This window comes from Anabas testudineus, chromosome 14 (assembly GCF_900324465.2).
Source record: "Anabas testudineus chromosome 14, fAnaTes1.2, whole genome shotgun sequence".
Taxonomy (NCBI): Eukaryota; Metazoa; Chordata; class Actinopteri; order Anabantiformes; family Anabantidae; genus Anabas; species Anabas testudineus.
The window spans coordinates 17,690,315-17,715,810 of NC_046623.1; the positions used below are offsets into that span (position 1 = coordinate 17,690,315).

A 25,496-nucleotide genomic window follows, 5' to 3' on the forward strand; every position below is an offset into this window, starting at 1 on the left:
ATCAAAAGCACTATGTTCATCCCTAATGATGTTCCCTATTTACAGAAACAAAATGTGCAAAACGGTGTTCCTTCTGAAAAGATGAGTCAATCACAGGGCTGACATACACAGAGATACAAAACTATGAAAAAGTCTGAGTTGATCATTACCCTCCATGTGTTTGGACAGTGTGAGTACGAGGAGGAAACCCACGCAGGCACAGGGAAAACATGACTACTCCACACAGAAAGGCAGCGCCAGCTGTCAGTGACCGCACTGACCAAAACCAATGTAATAACATTAATGCAAGTTTACAATAAATGTAAAATCATAAAATGGATTAGGGGAAAAAAGGGAGTTGGCATAGAAATAAGCACATCTGGGACAATGAAAGGAAATGCTAAAAGCAGCATTTAGTTTTGATAACCACTTGTACTAATAACATTATGGGCATAACATGCATCTAAATTTATAAATCATAATTCTAATGTAACCAACTCAATGTCTTGTTACTAAAATACAAGGTTGATCTGTTTTCATAGTGTGTAGTAGTTCCTCTGCAGTCGTTGGTGTGTGAGTGTAACAGTCAAACCTTTGAAGAAGCAGTCCTTGCTGTGCACCACATAGATCCGTCTCCGTTCCAGGCAGGCAGTGCGGTAAACCTCACAGTGGTTCTCGTAAAACCTGCCATCTGAGCCACACACCGGCACAAAGGAGGGTCGACACTTTTCCTGGCAAACGCACTCGGCACGGCCGGTTTCTGCCATGAGCACACACTGCCGACCCCGGCCACAGTAGGTTCTCCGACAGGGACTTTCGTCTGCTTCGGAAAGAGCTTTAAGACAGAAAGAAAAGGCTGATAAGTGAAATTAAATCTAATTTAGAAAAAGAAAAAAAAAAAAAAAACCCTAACATCCACATTTTTGTGTTTCTTCACAACTTTCTACGACACAGCACACGGCGTCAGGAACAAGATAGAGATCCGCTGAAGCTGCACAATGCAAAAATAAAATATACTCAGCACAGATCATTCTGGGATGAGACAGACAAGAGTAATGTGTCCTTGCTTTTCATTTCTACCAGGTTAACCTTATTCGAAAATTGAATAATGTCTAGTCTGTGGCAACACATGCACATGTACCATGACAAAAGTGAATATAAAATGTACAACTATCCCTTTTTTGTCCTCCGTCACCTTCATCCGTGAAAGGTGAAAACATGATGTAGTCAGTAAAACCCTGTCTCCATGCTGCATATCTAAGAAGAGCATCATGTGGGTCCATGACTTTCTGTCAGCAGTGGCTGTTTGGTTTTCAGTGCTTCACATCAGCCACGTGTGTAACATGTCAGCAACACATTCAATGGCAAATCCAAATTCATGATGCTTTACTCTGCCAATAGCTCACTGCCCTCAGTCAGTCTTCATGGCAGTTCAGTTATGAACTTTAGAATTTTCCATGCTTTATGGAAAAACCACAATAACTTTATTTAATTTACCTACACTTAAATACTGCATTAGATATGATAGTAAAATATATACAAAATATATACATAACAACTCAGTAACAAGATGAATTGCACAGTATGCACCAGAAATAGCAAAAGCGTAAACTCAATACAAACACTTCCAGTCCTGATCACAGATATGAGACGGTGCTAATAAGGAGACTCCATTTTTTTTAATACAACTTCCAACTCCCTCCAAATATAACAGCCAGGTGTCCTTATTAACACCTCTAAGCAGTCGTTTGCACGTAAATGTGCAAATCCGTCTACAAACACCCAAAGATACAAATACCTGAGAGTGTAGGTGCACTCTAAATGCAAGTCGAGCTCACACGTACCTTACCTACTCTTGGCCCCTGTCAACACATGCAGGTTCACCATCTCCACAACAATCACAGCTCGTGCCAGCTCCTGCTCTACAAAAAACACACATATGCACAAATGCACACGCCAGCATCTCCATCACTGCCACTCGCTGCCTAGGACATCTGGCTTCTTCCCCTTGATTTAATCTGTTTGCACTTAAAGTAAGTCAAAAAGCTGCTGATCCAGCCAAACGCTTCACCTTGCACTGATCTTTCATGACTACATTAGCATGGTCGGGACTTGTTGTGATTTGAGGGCTCACTTTATGGACCCCATGTGTCTTGGGTAATAAAAATTAAAACTATACTTAAGAAATATTCAGCTAGAGTCAATGTCAAGTTGCACACTGAGTTTTGTTCCTGCGCTTTCTTTTGTTATGGCTACAGAGATGTCACCCTCCTTAACAAGTGAACTCCCACATAATATTCTGCACGCCTTTAAAAATTATACAAATTTACTAAAAACTCTGGCGTTGCCCCTAACTCAGTTGAGAATTGACCTGTTGGCAGTTTTGTCTTAGAATTTCAAGCATTGTGTCTGTCTTGTTTGATTTTAACCTTTGATGTTAGCAAGCTCTATTATTTGACATAGAAACTAGGACATACAAAGATGTTTGGCTGGAGTGCTGCAAGAAATAAATTACAATACATAGTAAAACTCAATGACAAAGTATAGCTGAAGAGAGCACTAAACCAGCAGCAATGAAACATAAAAAAAAATCAAGTAAAACTAAAGCTAAACAAAATCTAAATTTAAACGTGCTGCTTAGTAAATTATGGAACAAGATGAAGGCAGTTTAACCACTACATAGAAATGAACACAGTCCCAATGCGACTGCATTGTGTTGATAATGTTTTGAGGTACAGTACGTTAAGATGCTGAGGAGGGGTCAGCAGCATTATCCTTCTGTTGACTAAGACTAAAACCACACTGCCTTAACTTAAAAGAGCCAAGGCCAGGCTTTTATAATCAAACTGCTGAAAACAGAAATTGAATTTGACTGGAGAATAATCATATCTCAACTCTCAGCATATTCAATAATGGAGGTAATGCGCTGCAGCCGGAGGACAAAAGTACCTTAATTACATAAAGGCGATTTCAGGGTCGACACAGACACACAAACAAGCGCGCACACACACACACACACACACACACACACACACACACACACACACACACACACACACACACACTCTAGAAGCTTTCTGCTCATTTTCAGGTGTCGGTATGCATTTTTATGTTTCGTCACTAACACACAACATTAACACACACACAAACACACACTGACATGTTTAGGCCATTAATCCATTAATTACATGATGGAAGTTTTAATTATCGATTAACAGTTCAAATCTAAACTGAACATCTTTAGGTGTTTTGGGCTGTTGATCTAAACGAGTATCATCTTTAGTATGTTTTAGTTTAGTAAACCAGCTATGGGCATTTTTAATTACATTTATCATGTTATAGATTGGACATAATCTATCTAAAAACATAACCTCTAGACTAGTCGATAAAAATAACAGTTTCAGTGTGACCAGGCTTGGAACCAGTGACTTCTAATTAATCTTAATTAGGTATTAGGAATCTTTGTAACAGAGCTTTGGGATTGGGGGTGTGCCAGGTAAATACCCAGAGGGGAGCATGGGGGGAAATGGAGGAGGAGGATAGGAGTAAGACAGACTCAATTCCTTTTTATCCAGTTTACTAATTGTTCTGCATGTCTCTGCAAAGCATCTGTGGGAAATGCAAAATAGCCCGGCTCCCTTGCGACCTTGCTGTTCATGTCAAGGTCGGGGACGATTACAAGATCGTTTGTATTCTCCAAGCGTGGGAGATTAAACGCTTAACTACAAACGTCCAGCGGCAGTTAGCCACCGGTGGCTGTTGTTGCTCCTCCTTCTTCCTCAGCTTCTGCCGTGTGCTCCATCAGCCCCCTCACCCTTTTCCCCTTTGCTTGAAGAAAAAGAGAATTTGAACAGCAGCCGCTCAAACAACGGAAACAATAGTGCATAAAAGTTTACAATACAAAAGCTGTCTGACATTTAGTTAAGTCCTTACACGCACATTCATCCTAGCTGTAAATCCTTTGTCTCACGCTCTCTTGGACCATGTTGGCTGCAATTGTTGCTTGTTTAAGAGGCTAAAAGTGTCACTTGATAATCCTCGCAGTCTAAGCTGCTGGCACAGTGCTTATAAATGGCTCTTACAAGTTCCGCCACTGTGCAGTGCCAAGACAATGCCAGGCTGACCATCCGATCTCAAGCCATCCTGGTCCTATTTACTCTTTGTTTGTATTTCGGTGGGCATCTGTAAACTCTTTTTCAGAACCCGTCTGGTGCGGATGGGTTCTCTTTTGGCTTATAGGAAGCTGAGATGGGGCACTGTCCACTGTAATCAGAGACTTCCAGGACATGTGTTGCATGAAACACTGTTGATGACTGCATGGAAACATGAGGGATTTGTACAAAGCATTAAGACAGTTTTGCCTTATCATTCTGACATTTTTCGACAGACAAAGATAAATTTCCCATTTCATTTCCTTTTATTCAAGACTAAGTGGATGAGAGCATAACTGGAGGCATAGCATAACTGTCTGCCTGACTGACTGCCTTTTCATTTGCTGTAAGATGCCACAATCTTGACAGTCTCAGTCGTTGCTGTATCATTGTGATGAAACCATTGGTAATTTGAATCCAGACATACAATCTCTATGCACGCAACCACATATGCACTGTGCAGCACGTAGGCATATAGAACACAGCCCACAGAAAAGCAGGAGAATATGTCACTTCCCTCTTAAAGCACTTCAGTCTAAACTCTATGCTCCATCTAACAACTAAAATATATCTTGGTATCTTTATACATCATGCTAGAATCCAGCTCCTAAATCACTTAAAGATTTAAAAGCAATCTCAGGTCCACATGGGTGATGGCGGGGTACTTTTTTGATCCACTCTCCTGAGAGACAGAGGGACACTGTCAAGCTTGTTATTAATTAGAGTGGAAGAACATTTGCCCTGCTGATATGGGACTTTCAGCCCACAGCACTACTATGTTATAAACTGCCCTGATCCGTGGAAACACACAAGCTGCAGTTCCAAACCCTTCAAGATATCAATGTGACATGTACAGAAACAGAGAGTGGACATTTTTTACTAACAAGAAAATTCTGTTAAATGTGGTGAAGCCCTACAAAAATGTGTGAGTGCAGCTGTGTATCATGCATACATGTATGGTATGCATGTGTGTAAGGTACTTGCGTTTATGTATGTGTTTTGCTGCAGATCCTACAGATCACTCTGTTTGCTCTGAAGCAGCTGTAGATAATTAAATTTAGAAACGCGTAGTCAAACACCGTCTCCCCTGTGTCGCACATTCGGACAAAGCGCTTCTGACATGCACATCGAGCTGGAATATCAATGGCCAACAGCAGCCTTTGCTGTTAGGTGGGATATGCTTTATAATACAAACGGAAAAGTGTAATTTCATGCTGTACAATGTGCTGCATTGCACTCAAAATTCTGTTTTCAGTGCAAACCAATAATGGAAACTGGAATACAAACAATCAGAAATGTGATATATGATTTTTCCTTTGGTCTATATATTTTAAAAAATTTGAGGTAATTAAGGTATAAACTTAAATAAGCCAAATAAAAAGTGGCTCACTTTTAAATGCAAAATGAGTAAATAAATAACCTGTAGTGGTATCAAATATGTGTGAAACAGGTTACACTAATCTCCCTAAAGTGGGTTTTACTGGTTTTATATAATATACATCATGGCAGCGACTTGTTCTCTAAAGAGTTTGTTAGAACAGCTGCTGGAAACACCTGCTCATCTGGGACAGATGTCCTAGGGACATGTTGCACCAACTTAATCAGTAATGCTAAACTTGATCTGGTCCAGTTTGGTATTAGCAAGAACCACAATTCCACTGATGAACATGACTCTCAAATATTGCAGACACATGTAACTAATTCAGCAATCAGCTATGATTCTACAGTAATCTAAAGTACATTTTCTAGCTACAGTATTCTGTACATTCTCATCTTCAGCATTAATCTGACCAACAGCAGTGCATGATCCTATCTTTATATGTTCTGGGTGGATCTAAAGCAACTTCAGCATTTTGCCCTGAGACTCTTCGGCAGACTGAACCACTAACCCCAAGTGGTCTGTTGTCTAAATTCACAAACAAGACACAATGTAAACCTTACTATGAACCATCCAGTCTTTTCCCAACCTACTCTGGACACTTGGAAGTACTAGTGTCACTAAATCAAGTAACTTGAGAAGATAATTACATTTAATATTAACTTCCTATCAGAGCCATTTTTCCTCCATTAAGTGGTGTGATGGACCCATTACCTCCCCGACCTCTTTCTTAGGTTCGGCCATTTTGCATCTCTCACTGAAGAAAACCTAAGCTCACAGACACACAGTCACAGAGGAAATAGCTAACAATGAACTGACTTTGCCTATTTTTCCGTTCAGTTCGATATGCATACATACAACACATAACCCTGAAATATCCCTAAGTGAAGGTAAAAGGATACTAATGGAACGGAAGGACAATTTAAACAAAAAATTCAAATTCAGTTTCTATGAAAGACGAAGTTATGGTGGAGGTGCACAAGCAGCTGACTCAGCTTTGACAGAGATATCCAGTCTGGGCGTCGGACTAAATGTCACTCCTCAGCTCTTCGGGCTGGTTCAGCTGATAGGCCGGTATTGATCTTCTGATCCCTGTGTATCTCTACAGAGAGACTTGCACATACACCCGGGACCTGGAAGAGTAAGATTCCCACTATGGATCTTAACCATAGCGAACAGCTGCAAATTTCTTTAGAGGTTTACGGGTCCCATATGAAGGAACACTGTGCATCGCTCATTGTTTTCCTGAGCTATTAAAAAATCAAGACGTTTTACTACAAGTTCAAAAGGCTGGCCATGAGCTACACTCGCCATACCCCAACCCTTCTTCTTTTGTTAAATTATGCAAATGTATTACAGCAGAAAAGAAATGTTCCTCCTGAGTCCTACACACATAGTTGAATCAGTAATATCTCAATCTTCAAGGCCTAAATTAAATGTATTTCTGTGTTTGTATGTCTGCAAACAGGCATGTCTGAGTGACAAAGACAATGTACAGTGAATTCTAGTCGATGGAGAAATGCTTGTTTTCCCCAATTAAAAAAATAGTGCTGTAAAATCCCAATATGCTCCCACTGCACTGTTTATTATCAGCAGCATCTTAATCCCTTCGATTTATCTTCAGCCTCATCCTGCGCTCACCTCTCACTATTTATCTCTCTATTTATACATCTCGCTACAGTATATACTGAATTTCTGCTGACACCACAACTGCACCTCCCTCCCTGCAGGGCTCTGGGAGAACAGAGACCAAGCGCCCCCGATGGCCTCGCTCCCACAGCCGAGATGAATAATAGCCCCCCACAAGGTGAGAGGCTGCAGAGGTGAGGAACAAAGGTGAGACAGAGAAGATCAAGAGGCTTCAGTGCAGCACACGGCTTGTAAAAGCTTCTGCTGTTGGGTGGGCTTTGGCTGCTTAATGCTCTCTTCAGATAAAGGTAGTGTTGTAAAATGAATCCTTTGTGCCCATTTAGAGGGGAAGAATATTACTGACCACAACAGAATTTATCAGATGGAGGAAAATAATTCCCTACACTCACTGTTAAGGAGGACTGCAACATAAGACTATGCCTTGTGTATCAGATGTACTGTTTTAGTTTATAATTTACACGTTACAAAGGTTGTATTTGATATCCAGGAAAACAGGACACGAAATTATGCAGCATCTACAAATGTATAAAACAACAAAAAATAAAAAAATAAAAATTAAATTCACTGCTGTAATGCCAGCACTCTTTCTTTAGTGTTGGTGAAAAAGTTAGACATGACTCTCAGTGATAACTGGAATAATACAGAGTCTGATATTTGTTATAATCAGTGAAGATTTTTTATTTTGTTATCCAACACATCACAATTATGCACTGAGAAAATTATAAAGTGAAGTGTTGCTCAATGCTGACATTCCTGCACTCAGTGTTGATGTTTTTTCTAACTATAAATGTTTCTGCAACCTCTAATTGAAGGTGAGGTAACTACAGATTATTAATTAAATAGTTTTAAATATAATAATTGCTGGTAAGACACAGTTTTTAAAGTAAAACAGGAAATGCTCCAACACCCTGACCTCCATACTCACAAAAGGTGAAACGCACATTGTGGCCTTGTTTGAGACGTCTTAGGATGTTTGTTGAATGTACATGGTCATAAAAACACATCTGACCTACATTTCTATACACTGGGGGAGTGGTGCCAGGTTTGCACTGTAGGTATTTTAAGAAGATTCTATGCTGGGAAACAAAATGTTTTACTAAATTCACTACTGCAAGATGAAAAATCTAAGGAAATGCTGGCTGAAAAATACACGTTTGAGACCATCATTTGCAAAAGATTAGTATTATCAAGGGACATCTGTCTTGGCAGACACGGAAGATTCACACAAGATTAAAATCCCAGATGATGTCTACTAATATTACAAATCACTGAGTATCCCGAAGGTAATGGTAGTGCTGTATGAGTTTTTCCACTTCACCTCATCTCAAGCTTTGCACCGGGTTTTGGGCTGGAGAATAAGAGAGAAGAAGTCTGTGCAGATAAATATAGATGGCATCCTGCATCGATTTTTTTATGTATTTGTTATTACATAACTATACACTGAATATATGTACAACTGCTTTATCCCTTTGCCTTCATTATTCTTACTTATTTCTTAGGACATATGTAGTAAAAAACATATAGACAATATTCATCATGTTTCTTTGAGATTTTCTTATTCTGTTATACAGTTTGAGATACAATTATATAGTGCACTGCAGAAAGACTGTAATAAAGTGAAAGAATCTAAATTTACAGCAACGCTGTCATCGGTGTTTAGACGCAGCTGCAGTGCTTAGACTTGAACACCTTGTCTGGACACTAAACAGAGGCAATAAACTAAAAACTACAGGGAACAAGCAGCTGAAAAAACCTGGCTGATGTTCATACACAATTACTGAGGCAGCATTATTCTGATGGTAATGGTATTGGACTGCAGTCACAATATGCCTGACAGTAAATAAACCATGGGGACTAGCTTGTTAGCATTTACCTTTCTAGTGTATTGTTACTAATATGTGTACAGATTTGCGATACAGAACATTCAATAGCCTGCAGCTTAACAGTCTAAAAGACTCTTAAGCAGAAACTGCTTGTGTGTATAAATCCCTATCATCAACAGTGCTGTAACCTTCAATCATGTCTCACTAAAAGACATAGTGCAGGAGTAAAGGAGGTTGTGATTGTGTCATGCATACAGTAACATATTTAATTTCATGTGTAGAAGAAAATAGAAAAATCTAGTTATATGAACAATGAGCCAGACCTAATACCACGAGTAGAGTTAAATAGACTGATCCAATTAAAGAGAGATGAATTCAGCTCTGTAGAACAGAGGTGTGCATGTCGGAAAGTGTCAACACTGACTAAATTCATGGAAATCAAAAAAAAATATATATATATATATTTTCCATTGCCTTTGCACAAAGCCAGAAAATATTAAATATAACACTAGAATCGTATTATATTGGTTTGGATTATAAAAGAACCCAAAGACAGAGTTTCCTTAGAAATAATTAAAAACCACTGAGATGTGTATCTGTGGTCCTGGTGGCACTGGATGGTACACAGACTATATCCTGTGAAAATAAGAGAAAGAAGAACTGATGGAAAGATGCAGAGAAAGATACAAACAAAACCACAGAGTGAGTCAGAAAGAGAATTGAACCTGGAAATGAAAGTCCCTCAGAAAGCTATGGTGAATACAGAAAGCTGCATAGTCCTTTACAGTTAGCATAGACTATTTGTGAACCAAAGGCAACAAAGAAAAGCAAAGAAGCTAAAAGCAGAACTAAAATCTGCCAAAGAGCTCTCAGCTTTAAATGGAAGCTTATAGCACCAAGGACCTGGAGATGGCACCGACTTCTTAAAGAATCATGGCGTTTACTACTGAGCAACATTTTATGGAACCAAAACCGTCAAATAATAAATGAAAGACAGATGTTTGCCGAAGACTTGTCAAAAGAGAAATGATTCAGTATTACCAGTATGCTACTAACGTGCACAAAACCAGGATTCTGAGAGTGAAGAGTTAAATGAAAGGGAGCCACCATTAACAATATCATTTACTGCAGTTATCCTACTGTCAAAATAAAAATCTTCAGCTTATTAACTACAAAAAGGAGAAATGTGAAAAGTCTATTGATGTTGTGACTGGTGCCTCCAGAACAGAATACATCAACCTTTAAAAATTGAGAAGCCAAGACCACGTTTGCTCAGAAAACCAAACTAACACATGCACATGGACCCTGGTGCTTGTTTGTTTTGGGGGGTTTCTCCCTTCACAATCTCTCTATTTCTGTTCATGAAATCTTGTTTGAATGGTGGATTGCGATTCCGTCACCCCTGCCCTGTAGTCGGCTGTTGCCATTTTCCTTGACTGACCTGTTCACTGTAAGTTGCTCAGTCCACCAGTGGCATCTTAATTTTTAAAAACGGTCCAAACTGTAGTCTTGGCTATGCCCAATGTTTGTGTAGTGTCTTTGATTATTTTCCCTCTTCTCTCAGATTAAAATTGGCTTGCTTTTCTCCCGAAGACAGCTCTGTGGTTTTCACATCAATTTATCCAATTTACCAACAAATGAGTTCACAGGTAAAACCCAAGGCCAAATCCAAAAGTTGTTATTTAGATCTAGTTACTCTTAGAACAATTATTCTCACAGAAGACAACTGGGTGAAAGCAACACATAGTAGATAGAAACCGTTAGTCACAATGCTTCTGCTCACTTAAAATATGGGTCCTCTGATAGAAAAGTAAATTCATCTGCTGTGCTGTTCAACATATCAAAGTACATAGCATCAAATCAAGCTGAAATTACTTTTGTCTTTTATCCACCTATTGAAGTTAAAACCAAGCGTGTTTGCTCCCCAGCCTTTAAGTGAGCGGTCGGACTCATGCAGCAGTAAATCCACTGATGAAGACAATGCCAAACCAGACAGGTAAAGGCAGAGCTATAAACGGAACAGCCCAGAAGTAGAATTACTGAATAAAACATTAACACTACCCCCCTCTTATACAACTGGCAGGTCTTATGTTTAAATGATGATTTGCCTTGAGGTTTCTAAAAGGCATCATGGAGAAAAGAGGCAAATATATGTTTTTCCATTTTAGATTTAAATCATCAAGAGGAAAATAACCCATGGAGTTGTCAGACAGGCTATATTAATAAGTATGTGTAAAAACATGCCATTAACAAATATAAAAATATAAAAAGGCACCTAATGAATAAATAAGACAGAAAAACTGCCAACTAAAATAGCTCTGACCGAGTCGTGGCCAGACAGAGATGCTCAGCGAGTGATCTCATCAGTACTGCTGGCGGGTACGCCTGGTGGTCAGGAGAGCGGCTGTGGTGTTGACAGCTGGCTGTCATTGCTCCAGAAGTGAGGGGAGACAGCAGGACAGGGGGAAGACAGGGACAGCAAAGGAAGGCAGCAAGGGGGTTGGAGGAGAGGGAGGACAGAGAGGGCCAGAGGGGGAGAAAATGAAGGAAAAAATGTATAGAGGAACAGAGGGAGGTTAGGTTGGACAGGTAACATGACCTCTTGACCTTGATGGATTTGGCCTATTAACCTCTTTTCCTGCTATTTAAACTAGATTCAGTTCCTATTGTGATTTCACCTTTGTTATTTCTCTCTAAAAATCTAAATGTGACACATGCTTTGTCTGAGTTCACTGGGTTTCAGAGTTTGATAAAATATTTGTGTACATCTGATTATAATTTGTCTTGTATGTTGTTTTTCACATAGTTTGATTCTCATGATCGATGCACTGGAATTAAAGAAACGTCTGGTACTCCAAGACTGTCACTGATCAAAACCTATTTTGATGTATGAATCAAGATGCAGAGTAAAACATTTTCTGTTGGATTAACCACAGATTATTGCTCACATTTTTGGAGACATCCTGTAAACTCTCAATAGTATTTTGTTGGCACCTTTCATGTGCACTCCAGACTGCGGTTGCTTGTACTGTTTAAATGTTATATTTTACAGTTTTAATTGCATGCTGTCACACCTTTCCAGCACCTCTTTTCACGCAAACACTGTCTACAACAAATATACTACACAGTAAGTGCGCAAAAAGTGAATGGTACTTTCTACTTTCTGTAGTCACTATATTTGTATGCAGAATCATTTCGATGTCACCTATGAATAGGTGCATACTTCTAGGCCATGCATCTAGATACACTGTAAAGATTTTTAGCATATTTTACAGAGAGACAACACTAGAAAGTCAAACTAAGGTAACATTACTTTATTCTCCTATAAGCAACTGTACTAAAAATATGAAGTGTGCTGAATATGAGAAATAGTTTCAGCACTCAGAGCATAATCATTACAACTTTAATACGAAGACATCATCATCCTGCTGAATTTGCCATATTACAAAAGCTAAGAAAGGGAGAATCTATGGGTTATAAGACAAAAGACACAGGAGAGAGAGATGGGAGACAGGTGGAATGAGAGAACTAACAAAGCAGTGGAAAGGGTATGAGACGAAGAGCTGAGGACAGAGAGAGAACAACATGAGAGAGAGAAGAAAACAAAAAGAGCGCGATATTAAACAAGAAGAGGCCATTTTTAGGAGACAGGATGAAAAGAGAGCAGGGAACAACGTGTAGGGGGAAGGGGAAGGGATGGGTGACTGGAGGGCAGCTGGTGGAATGAATGGGGGCCAAGCATCTGAGGGACAACCACCGAGCGGTCAGTGCGTGTGCATGAGAGTTCTGACTGCCTGTGACGGAGAGAGATAGAGAAAGAGAAATATGTGAAGAGTAAGAGGTAAAAAGTGACACAGAGAGGTGGATCTGGCCCTGTGTGTTGAGGATTAGGGATTTAGGGCTTGATGGAACAGACAGTGTGTTTACATGAGGGCAGAAATATGCCTCTTGACTAAAGAAGTGGGTATTCTGTGTATCCAAGTTGGATTTAGACGTAACAGTAGAATCTGAAGGAGGGCATATGGTTAACAGAGGCAGCAAATGCCTGGAGTGACTGAGCTCACACATTCTGCAGCATACAATGCACAATACAATTATTTTTAGACCATTTTCTTAGCAAAGTTGTACAGCCATGTATACTTAATCACCAAAAGAGGAAATATGCCAAACTACACAGTATGCACAAAACAAAAGAAAACAGAAATGAAAAGCATGCATAAAACACTTTGTTGTTTTGTGGAAGCCAAAATTAGGCAGAATCCAGGTTCCATTAAAACCTAGTGCCTGTGAGGTGAGTTCAGAGAGGGGGCAAGATGGGAACACTCAGCTTCAATCAGATCACAATTCATAATAGATGTCCATGTAAATATCTTATGAAGTAGAGCCATGGAGAAAATGACTCAAGAACACACACACACGGACACAGACGTTCCCAAAGAACCACAACCGCAGACAGCAAATACACAAAGAGCAGACATCACTGTCATGCAAAAAAACAAAAAGTGTAATAGAGTGTATTTATCTAATATTGATGCAGTATCCTAATGGACCTTTTGTGTGAACGCTTTCTTGCTTTTGCTGTTGTCTTCATGCGTGCTTAACAAAAACAGAACTGAGACCTCAATTCACTTCTGAGTATGATTTTCCAGTTAAAATAAAAAATACATCAACCAAATGTTCCCCGAGTCTTACTTCAGTGTTGATATTAAAAAGTAAATATAGTTGGCAACACAACAATAAAACATACTAGTGTGAACTTTGCAAACTGTAACACTTTGTTGGATGCAGCATTTGGAAGAACAAAAATATACGCCTACACAAAGGATCTGCCTGCATCCTCGAGAAGTCTGCTTTTACTCTTAGGGTAATATCAATCTACAAGCAATTTAAAACCTACAACTCTGAGAAACTAGGGGTGAATTATATGCTAGAAAATATTCATTAATACCTTTAGTCCTTTCACTTTTTTCCCATTTTTATGTTGTAGAATTAATGGGTACCACTGCCATTTGTGCTCATTAGTGTATATTCTTTGCAACTGAATTACAAATCAAACTGAAATTTCTCATTTAAAGAAGTTGCATGCATTCATGATAAGTTCTAATCCCGTCTTCCTTCTTTCCTGTCTTCTCTTTAACGTCTCCTTGTTCATTGTTCTAAAACACAAGAGCTAAATATGAAACATTACTGAAACATGCACTCACTAACAAATACAGAAAATGGCTGTAACAAAAAAATGTTAATTAAAATGACGACCACACTTGCTAAATTTACACACTCCGACACATGTATATACACACACACACACACACACACACACACAGTACAGTTATATTCACCACACAGTACTAACTTCATAACATGGAAGTTTGGCTGCTTTTGCGAGTCTGTTCTGTGCAGTCTGGGTGGTGATGATATGAGTGCAGATGCAGCGCTGAGCTCTCTAACTCCCCACAGGGGAGCACTAAAAGCAAACCCTGACCCTGTTGATCATCAATAATTCAGCAGAAATCAGGGTTAGAATAAGTGCAGCGTCGGACAACATCATTTATACAGTGTGCATAAGAGACGACATCTCCGCCATCATAAAGTTTGCATAAGGCCCAAATCTCCCTGTTAGGTGTCCACAAGGCAGAACATTAGCTCTATTACGCTGAAAAAAAAGAGGAGGAGAACGGAGAGAGATAGCGGTGGTGAGTCATCAACCATTCTGGGTCTCCACTGAGACTCAACTGGCATGGAGAAAATGGAGCTGGACGCCACCATAGCGAGTACAGGAGGCTATCAGCGACTCGTGGCCCAGCTGGTTGACTGGCCTGCAGGACTGCTGGGAGAAACACAAAGAGTGCTGGGGACAGAGAAGTCTGGCAGTAACAGAGCTATGAAAGAGAAACAACGACAAATAAATACCAGAGAGAAAGGTAATTATTGTGTATTCTAAAAACTAGCCATATCATCAGAACATATGTGCTTTTTATTAACAAAAACAACAAGAGTCTAGTTTACTTAAGCACAGCATGTATTATTACAGATGCCAGTGTTTTGCTTGTACAGAGTGAAGATGGAGCTTTCATGTTTTATAACTAGTGTATTTTGAATTTGAAATGATTTGTTTAACTGACTTACAAGCTTAAGAATGACTAAAGCATTACTCAACATTCACTTATGAGTTTTGAATCAAATAAAAGGTGAGAGCTTCATCACATTCAGTAGCTGCTGCACTCCTCCAAGTTCTGGGCAAATGCTTACAGAGCCTTTGCCAAAAAGCTAGTATTAAAACAGAACGAAAGGTTCTGTCGTATATCCCTTGAAAAAAGAGCTGTGTTTCACTTCACAGTCGAGAAGAAAATTGACTTTATGGTCATACAAACAAAAGATTTCCAATTTTAAATTGTATTTAAGTTCACCTCTGCTGTGATTAAACAGGTGGCTGAGATTTGCATTTTTATGGAGTTCCTGTGGCCTTCTTTTGCCCTTAAGTCTCTTTGTACAGGAAAGGCAGGAGATAGGGATGTTAATTATGGACCACACGAACCACAATGGGAATGATCTCAGTGGTTTTATTGTATTATCCCAGATAGGTTTTAATTGAATTATGGGCATGATGGTGGGAATGCTGAACATGGTGTTCCCTTTTTAAACAACCTGATTATTCCAATAATTTACACCGATTATCAGAAAAATATAGTCACTTCTTCTGGTCTTGTGATACAAACTGCTTTATACTTTAAATAAATCACAAGCATCTAGCACCATTACCTGTCATTAGAAAGACAACAACATAAGAGAATAAAGAAGATCTTGGACTCACACTCACTTCCCTTTCCTTCTAACATCATTAATACAGTAAACTGCTTATTTCTCAAAAGCTCTAACATATAAATATCGGATCATTAAATTGATTAGAATACAGTTCTACTTGGCATGCAGTGAAAGTTCTTGCCATTTATAAAACAATTTCTCTCTTCAAAGCATCCACCTGGCAGTAAAGGAAAGAAAGTCTGTGTAAACATTTCAATCATACAGGGAAGTTTTTTGTAGTTTCAAGCCATCTAAAGTGTTTGGTCACATTCTATTTCACTGACAAATCTGTTCTGTTATTAATATTCATTAGTGCAACTTTGTAGCTGCGGAGCCGTCCAAACTGACAGCAGTGAGTAGAACCACTTTCTTTCATCTAATATTACTTGTCATTTTTATAGGTCGATGTTTTTTTTTTCAGCTGTTTGGGTCCTCAAAGGAAATCTTAGATAAAAATGCAAATGAGTTAGGAAAGTCTGAAGGAAGCCAATTAGAAAAGCATTTAATTTCCACAAATGCTGTCGAATTATCATCATTTCTATATTCTCCTGCAAATTAGATAGAAAAATACAAAAAAAGAGAAAGGAATGGATATCATTTCCAGAAACTCCACTGTATGTAAAGCAACCATAGCTTCGGGAACACTGTACACATGTACCCACACACACACACACCACATACGTGTATGTATATTAATACTTAAACACAGCAAAACAGACAAAAACAAAACAAATGACACAAAAGCATAAATGCAGCTACAAACAGGAAAACATAAAGAAAATACAAAAGTACACAAAGATGTTCATGTCTCATCACCAGAGTCCCTGGGCCCCTGGCAGAGGGAGACAGGAGTCCCAGAGGACAGCAGTGGGTGGAAAGAAAGCGCTTTACAGGAGTAAACAACACAATCACATGACACTTTAATAATGTCCCTCTTCTCTCTCCATCTCCTCCTCATTCTAAATTCACATCCCCTTGTCCGTTATTTGTGCTTTTCCAATAGTAACTACTTTCCCCATTCACTTTGTCTTTCTCTTTTAATTGGCCTCACAAAAAGCACCATCATTGCCAGAGGAATACAGTGCAATATAATGGAATATACTCATGCATGCACAAAGGCATTAATTGTTTTCTCTCTGTTTGTCATCAGTTGATAACACTAACAGCATGAGGGGGAGATTGCTCAAGGAGGTGAGAAATGGCTCAGTGGTTAAAATTAAATCATTCTGACATGACATTTAATTGATGTCAGGAGGTAAAAGAATGATGACTGCTAATTAATAGCAACAGTTTAATTCACGCAGATAAAACAACAATCACAAATATCTACCTTCCCTTAATCCTGTGCCTAATCTCATATGTATTTGTACATGCTGTGTGTTCTCTGAAGCTGCTGGTAGACAGTAGTAGTCAGTTACAGTTTGCTCTGACAGATCATTCTCACCATTTACTGGTTAAGCCCATCAAATGTTCTTTATCCTAGCCGACGTCTGTGGACAGTTTTACTTTTACAGTGACTATGTTCTTGTTGTATTTTGTTTTAGTTAAGTCTACAACGTTTTTAATACACATACATACATACACAGAGTTTTTTCACCTCATTATCGCGTCATTCTCAAATTTACAAATCATTCTCCTTGGGCTGCTCACAGTGTGCGGATACAATCAACCAGTGTCAACCACTTTGCTTCGAGTAGTGTGACCTATGACAGCTAAGCCAATATTCTGCTCATTGTGTACAGATACAATCAACTAGAGTGTCAACCACTTTGCGCTGCGTAGTATTGCAGGTGATAGAATCTAATGTGGCTGCAAATGGAGACTTGAGGGATTAACAATAACATGTAGGTTATGGGATGGTTTCTCTAGCCCAAAGTCTACTGATTTATAGGAGGTCTAATGGTTCTGATAGTTAAACTAAATATTTGCTTTTATAGGGTGTGGTTCTTCAGTGGATAGGTGGAAAAAAGGAACTAGTCTGTTTCAGCTTCAAAGATTAGAAGAACATACATATTTGCATGCAGCATAATTAGCAAGTTTACGTCACAACAATCAGTAAAATTAGCATTACAAGCCCTGTATGACAATCTCAAGCAAAGTTAAAATTCACATTTCTGCAGGTTTGTGGTCTACTTGTTGAGTTGCTGCATACAAGTGGGCTAATTCATTTATCACTTAACTAGGAGAGATGATACAATATGAGTACACATTCATAAAAACAAGTTAAACATCTATCAAAAGCACACAAAGACAGAGTTCTCCTGCACAATTTACAATTTAGAAATTGAGCGATTTTTCTTTCTCAGAGTAAATTACTGTGGCTGAGTGAGAAGAGTCCACTGTGTCGCTCAAGGACATCCAGCTATTGATTGTTGCTTTTTGGCTAAGGCAGGGACAAAACTTATAACCTTTCAGTTGTAAGACAATCTGTGCACGAGGCTACACAGCCACCCCATTAATCAAAAGGGCACATATGGAGGAAGGCACACACAGACAGACACACACAGTTTGAAGGGCCAGTGAGTGCAGCAGTATACTTTATACAGTTCACATATTCACATACGAGAACACACAGCGTAGTACTAGTACCGCACAGGAAAACTACCAACATAACAATACCATCAATATTACCTGAACACACTTCCATTGCATACAGTAAGTGTACGATGACACCGAAGTATGAATCTTTCTGTGCAGCTTCATATGAACCTGCAAACCCACTCACATGCAGGAATATAATGAACAGAATATAACTGGAGTGTTCAATTACAGAATAAGACACACAGTTCATAATGTCTCCTCTATAACAGTATAATTACTTTTGCTAGCTGAGTTGTATATTGTGATTCAAAGGCCCAGACAGCCACGAAGAATAATTAAGTGACTCGCAGCACTTTTGCTCCTCATAACAGCTAATCTAAAGATCATTAGTAACAGTATACGCTTGACTTGTGTTATTTATTATGCTGTTGTGTTTCCTATTAAAAACTCTGGCTGTATTGTGACTAATACCAAGGTGCTTCCATGCATGCATGTGTCCATGCAGGCTTGTTGGCAACAGACAGCATGTGTGATATCTACCACTCAACAATCTCACTCAGATGAAATTACTTTCATGCCATGGTTAGCCATCATCTCTGGCACATTATTACATTTCAGTCATGGAAAACAACAACTTTTCCTCCATGGTGAATAAATTTCTCTGTCATGGATTCTCAATAATTCTTTCCTCCATTAGACTGATAAAAATGTACTTTTCAAAGCAGAGTATTTACAGATCATCACTGGAATTAAATCTCTTTCAATGATTGCTTTCAAAGGGTTTTAAACATTTTCAAGACAACAGTGTTTAGTTTTATCACACGAAGATTTAGCAACAATAAGAACAGATTTAACAAATGTCATTTAGCTTTATATGCTGCAGTGTCACCTATGGGACACACAGATGTTTTTCATTCTAAAATTAATAAAGCTTCAGTTTTCAGGGAATTGTGTGATGTTGTCAAGTGCTGCTTTGAGATTTGATTGTTCCATCTCACAACTGTTATAGGCTGTATTCAGAAGGACTGTTGAAAACTGATTTTTAGATCTGTTCAGGTGTAAAAGAGGTAGATAAAAATAATATCAGACAAAGTCTGATGGGTGTTCAAGTTAAGATTCACACTGACAATTTGTCTTTCAACATCATTTAAAAATAAAAAATAATTAAATCATACAGCCATGTATAGATTTATATGTTCTTTATCCTTGTAAAGCATAATGATGAGGCTGAGTTAGTTTTACAAACAGTAAAGACATGGAAATGGACACTGTTTTTGTTAAAGGACAAACCTCATTTAATACTGCAGAACCATCTGCATATTTATTAATATTCATCAGGAAGTATTTGAGAGATGTCGCCCCTCTGGGTCAGACTTTCAACAGCCATGGCCAATTCTCACCAACCTAACAAATATGCATTTAGCCTGGCTGCGATGACTACAAATTAAATTTTAGCCAAAGCTAACATTTTAAAGATTTGCTGATTGTCTTTTTTTTTTTTTTTTTTTAATAATACACTTAAAAGAAATCACTTGACAAATGACTGTGACACAAAGTGCAGCTCTTTGTTGCCATGTTTTCTCCTCACTACTACAAATTTTCTCTCTGCAGGAAAAAAAAAATCACCTCTGGTATTTTAATAATTCAATTGCAGAGAAGAGGGGAAGCTGGAGAGGAACTACAATAACAGCAGCAATTCTCTAAAACTCTAAATGGCCAACCAAATCACCTTGACATTTCATGCTGATACTCTTTGCCTGATTTACAGAGCAGCCTACTGTATGAAAGCCAATGGAGATGGATGGGTCATTCTGCCCCTGAACAATATAGGATGCAGTCAACCATACCACTAGCGATAAAAGCCTACGTTATCACCCTCCAGACTTTTCCCTTGGGTGAAGCTTCACAGTGCCGACTTTTCTTCATAACCAAGACCTCCTCAATCTGTTTTTATATAACCTAAAAACCCACACAGTCTCCTGCTATTTTGCTAACACTAACGGATGAGATAAGTTTACTCAACAAGCGATAATTAATTTAACACCAATCATTGCACATCTTACAAATCTGAACTTAATGTATATGATTTTGAGCTATTTCAATTCATAAGATGTCAAAGTCATTTTGAAAAGCCAACGTTATTTGTATAATGCTTGGTTTTGCTTACAAAAGCTAAGGCTAATACGTACACTATGAGGCTTTAACTCTGTCAGGCCCCATGCAACCACAACGTTAAACAAATTCACTTCCATTTTTTGACAATTTTCAAGTTTTGGCAATAAGTACAAAATCTTCTCCACCTGGATTTCCCCTCATAAACCATATGTAGGAGAGTTTACCCAGCTCCCCGTTTTGTCATGGAGTAAGCTGATTGTAGTTTGATCAGAAGAAATGGCACATGCCAAAATATTTTATTACTGTGAAAACCAAATAAAGACAAAATACATTTGGTAATTGGTTCTGTTGGTTTAAAATTCTCATCATTTTAATGTCATTCCATTTTAACAGAACTTAAGGTGGCTGTCGTTACTTTACCAAACATGCGTTTTCATACTCTTCTAACACAATGACACAAGTTTGAATTACTGAAACTCAGAAAATAACGTTTTACATGCTGTTCAATAAGTACAGCTTCTCTGGCATACAGAGTCTTGTACTTTTCTAAGTAATGGATCACATGTGCTTTTGCTCTGTTTCACCTGGAAGAGAGTTGGAAAACAAAGCATGTGTGAACTGCAAATGAGCAGATATTCTGGTACCATATGTGAGATAAACCTTCTGGATTTAGCTTGATGAGAATACAGATGAGAAAAAAACAGGATAAAGTCCATGCTGAACAGTATTTGCATTGCACATAAACTGCCATATTACACTCAGTTTGATTATCCTTTCAGAGGGAAACTTGATTCAACAACTTTGGCAAGGTTACATTCACATATGTTACCGGAGGGGATGAAAGAACTGAGGGCAGCTAGGAGCAGTAAGCCTGAGGCAGGTAGGCTCTAATGTGTTGCTCAAGGACACCTCTATTAGTGATGAAAAGTCTGGCTTCTGGATACTCTTTCACATTTTACCCTTATTCTCACAACAAATAGTTGTGTGGGTCAATAAACACACCCACACACACACACACACACCCACACACACACACACACACACACACACCTCCATTAGAGCTTAAATCCTTCTAAAATAACAAGAAGCATAATGAGTGGATCAAATTCTTAACAGAATTCCTTCTTACATTATTAATATACATAATTATTAGACTGAACAATGTTCATGTTGTTCTGTAACCGTTACAAGTAGCATAAAGCAATAGAGGTAAAGATTCTTGTGCACTGACTGTACAAACCACGGGCACTCATGACCCGACAAATTAAAACATCTCAAAGAAGATACTGACGTAGCCAATTAAAAAGCACAGCATAGTAATGATGGTATGCTAGATACTATTTAGCATGCGACTGGAGCATGAAGCTGTAACACTCATGCTACTTAAAAAAGTTGAATTATGTGACATATAATATTGCTATACACAGTACACCTGCAATTCCAGACACTTCCCTGTATACAAAAAGGCCTTGAATATGAATGAACTGAGAGAGAAATGAAAGGGCATCAATTGATCATTAGGTATGAGTCTTATCACTGGAAATAAATACCCTGTGTATGCATCCAATTACATACTGTATTTTCACCAAGTTAATATACTGACATGGAAAATCACTGTATTAATATTCAGGCTGAGCCAATTCTTTAGTTTTCATTCCCTGCCATAGCTACCTGCACACCTGATAACAAAAACCAGCAGAAGGTAATGCTGTGTAAGCAGACAAAGAGGAACGGAAATACAAATATGATCATTTGTGAAATTGATTATACATGGGAAACAGGCCAGTCTCAAGCACCAGTGAAGCCAAACATTGCTAACATTATTAAGCTAAATTATTGACAGACCTAGAGACTGGGGCTGTAAAAAAATATGGTCACAGGAAAATGCAGTCTGTGTACACAGTAGAGAAAATCATGATTAAATAACAGCTCTCAGCAAAGACACTCAGATAATATACAGTGCCACTTAAGAGCTGCTTTAAATGTACAGTCCTGATTAAACTATTTATTTTTCACTTGAGAACCTATATGAGAGAGTTCACATAAATCTCTAAATTCATCCTTAATCATGTTTTTCCAATTAACCTTTTAATTTGATGCCTTTTCAACGTATAGATCTCAACAGAAAAACATTCTCTTCGGCTCCTAGTTCAATTGGCTGCACTGAAACAAGTAAAAACATTTACAACCATCTGATGTCTGCAGGTATTTCAGGTGATTAAAGGTGAGCCAACAGTGCTGCAGCACCACATGTGCAGCAGCCATTATCATTAATAGACCCTCTGTCATCAGGATTTGACCATCATCACATGTGATCCATCATCTTCAATCAAGCCTTACGATTGCTGCTGATTAGAGTTGAAGCCAGCCAATCAGTTGCTCTTGGAAATCAAGGTGGTCACAATGGTGTTTGCCTCCACTGACCTTAAAAATATTCGCCCTCTTAACTCTCAGAAGATCCTATAATGGCAATGAAAATACTTTTCTTGTATTTCCCACAGATAGGACTTTCCACATGAAGCTGTACCAGTAGTCATCCACTGCTATTCCTCCTTTCAATAAGTGAGGAGAGGAGTTTGTATGGCACAGAGACAGTGGCAGAGTGAGAGAGAGAGGGTGTGACAACAAAGACTGACAATGAAAGCAGTTAATGAAAATAAAGCCTCAATTCCCAGATGCCTTTGAATTGTCCACTTTCCTGATATGTCTTTGCCTCACTATGCTGTGCATGTTCTCCCTGGCCGACATCACAGCTATAAATATCACTTATCACGCTGGCTGACTTATGGAGAGAGAGACGGAGAGAGTGAGGATAAAGGGGACCAAAAATACTGACACAGGAATGATTGCTTGCCAAGACAAATGGCATCTATCAACTTTAACTGAGCTCCATATTCATCCACAATTCAACTCCAGCCATGCATACACAGGAGGGAAGGGAGGAAGATGATATCTGGGTCTGGTGTGGTTACGGGTACTCAGCTAGTCTCCAATCACCATCTCTGATTCTTTGTAACAGCATAATTTCAGCTAAGATTAAGTGTTGACTTTAATGTCACAATCAATTCTAGCTACCCAGAAATGAGTGAAAAGCTGTCTACCCACTCATGAAGGTCATCAAAAACATTTAAATAGTTCTGACAGATATGGAGTTATATAAACACTGGCAGGGTGCTGAATTAAACACTTTCTAAAGTTAAATTAACATTGATGATTTTGATGTGTAAAAGAACCCTCACTGCGCTGATCAATGGGAGTGGTGAGAGCCAGAGGCATGGTGCATGTGTACAGACATATACTGTATGTGAGGGAAGCGTTGCCTTTCAACACACACAGGAGTATCCAGACATTCAGGATTTTGCATCTTTCTCCATGCAATGCAACTCCATCAACTGTAACTACAGACCAGTGCCTGGTCTCAAGCTCATCTCCCAGTGTGAACAAAGTTTGTCTGCACAGATACCTACCCTGGCCTAACCAGCACTGCTCAGCATGGCACAGCAGAAATCTGGCAGTGCTGCTGAGCCCTAAGGGTAAGAATGCATCTGCATGAGTTTAGCGATTAACTCAGCTGTAAATCTGGCTTCAGCCTCTGCATCATCGATACCATCAATGGGGGACTGAGCGCCCCACGCGGTTCTACCTCCCCTTCTGTAGCTGTCCATCACACATTTGTACCACAAAAGAGTATTTGTCTTTCTTGCTCTGCAGGATTGCTGCATCCAACTCAGTTCTTTTTTTTTTTAATTCCTAGTCTGCAAATTAATTTCTGCTCACATTAGCTATGTTCATATCAGAAAAACATGAAATATTTATGAAAACGTAACTCCCTGCTGTCTTGTTAACTAACTTCTGCCTACTCCTCAACAAAATCAGAAGACGGGAACAGGGAAAGAAGAGATTGGCTTTGTTTAGATCACAGCAGGAGTCATGCATGCTACCAAACATCAAGGACAGTCTCCAGTACAAGAGGTAGAGACTGTCAAATATGATTAGTCATCTGCTTCTGAGTTCACATGAAGTTTACCAATGAAAGCACAAACATCCAAATTAGAATCATACACGAGCTGTCCAATACCAAGATCAACATTTGAGAGTGCAATAACAGATATAAAGCTAAGTAAGAGACCGGTTAATAAAAAGCTGTGAGAATAAGATGCACAGAGAAAAAGAGAAAAAGACATAACAATAAACCTCTAATATTATTATTACTAAATGAGATTGTATAGTGAAATGAAATTAACAGTAAATAAGCTATTATAAATTAAACCAGTATAGATAATGGCTACACTAGGGATGCACCGATCAATATTCAGTTTCCAATAGCTGAACTTTGAAATGGGCCGAGTCCTGAAAACAATCCAATCCTGAATTAATGAACTGCAGACCTCGACTTGTGTACGAAAAAGAAGGCATCAGCCTTGACTTAAACACTGCTTTCCTGACTTTGTAAACCAAAATGTAACATATTAACACATAGATTAATGTACTGAATCGTAATTTATTATTAAAATAAATAATAGTCTCAGCAGCATTCAAGAAATATAAAGTGCAAACAGACATTCAAACACCAATTTATTCATCAAGCATGCACCAGAACCCTGAATATATCTAGACATTACCCAGGTGAGCTGCATGTAAGAACACTAACAGCTGAGTCAGACAGCCTGGAGGTTGCCTGGACTTTAAGCCCCCAGAGAACAAAGTCCACTGTGTCATGTTATTCCTGCTGCTTTGTAATAAAGGTACATTATTTTCATGTCCAATTACTTGATTAATTGATAGGATCATTGATAGAATACTCAAACCCTTGTTACAATAATGTTATTTTGTTTTATTGATGGTATTAGCCCTAAACCACCCACAGAAGTTGTCTCATGAGAAGAGGGGGAGGTGAAATAGGAGCCAGTACTGTGGAAATACTGTGATGAGATTTAGCTAGAGTAAAGTTACCTTTGGGCACTGAATGAGCCTTACCTTATTCATTCTCCCTGCCTGCAAGAGTCACTATAAACTTCAGAGAGTCTTTAAGGTGCCGTTGGGGGTTAACCTCTGAGT

The 25,496-nt window shown here is 38.7% G+C and overlaps 1 protein-coding gene across 2 annotated transcripts in view; it reads right to left on the reverse strand.

The window, feature by feature from the left end:
* fstl4 (follistatin-like 4) overlaps positions 1-25,496 on the reverse strand; it is a 152,226-nt gene that overhangs the window by 90,129 nt on the left and 36,601 nt on the right. For both annotated transcript variants that reach the window (XM_026373559.1, XM_026373560.1), the window contains exon 4: positions 572-814. In XM_026373559.1, the coding sequence (XP_026229344.1) occupies positions 572-814 (243 nt within the window). The remainder of the gene's footprint in view (positions 1-571; positions 815-25,496) is intronic.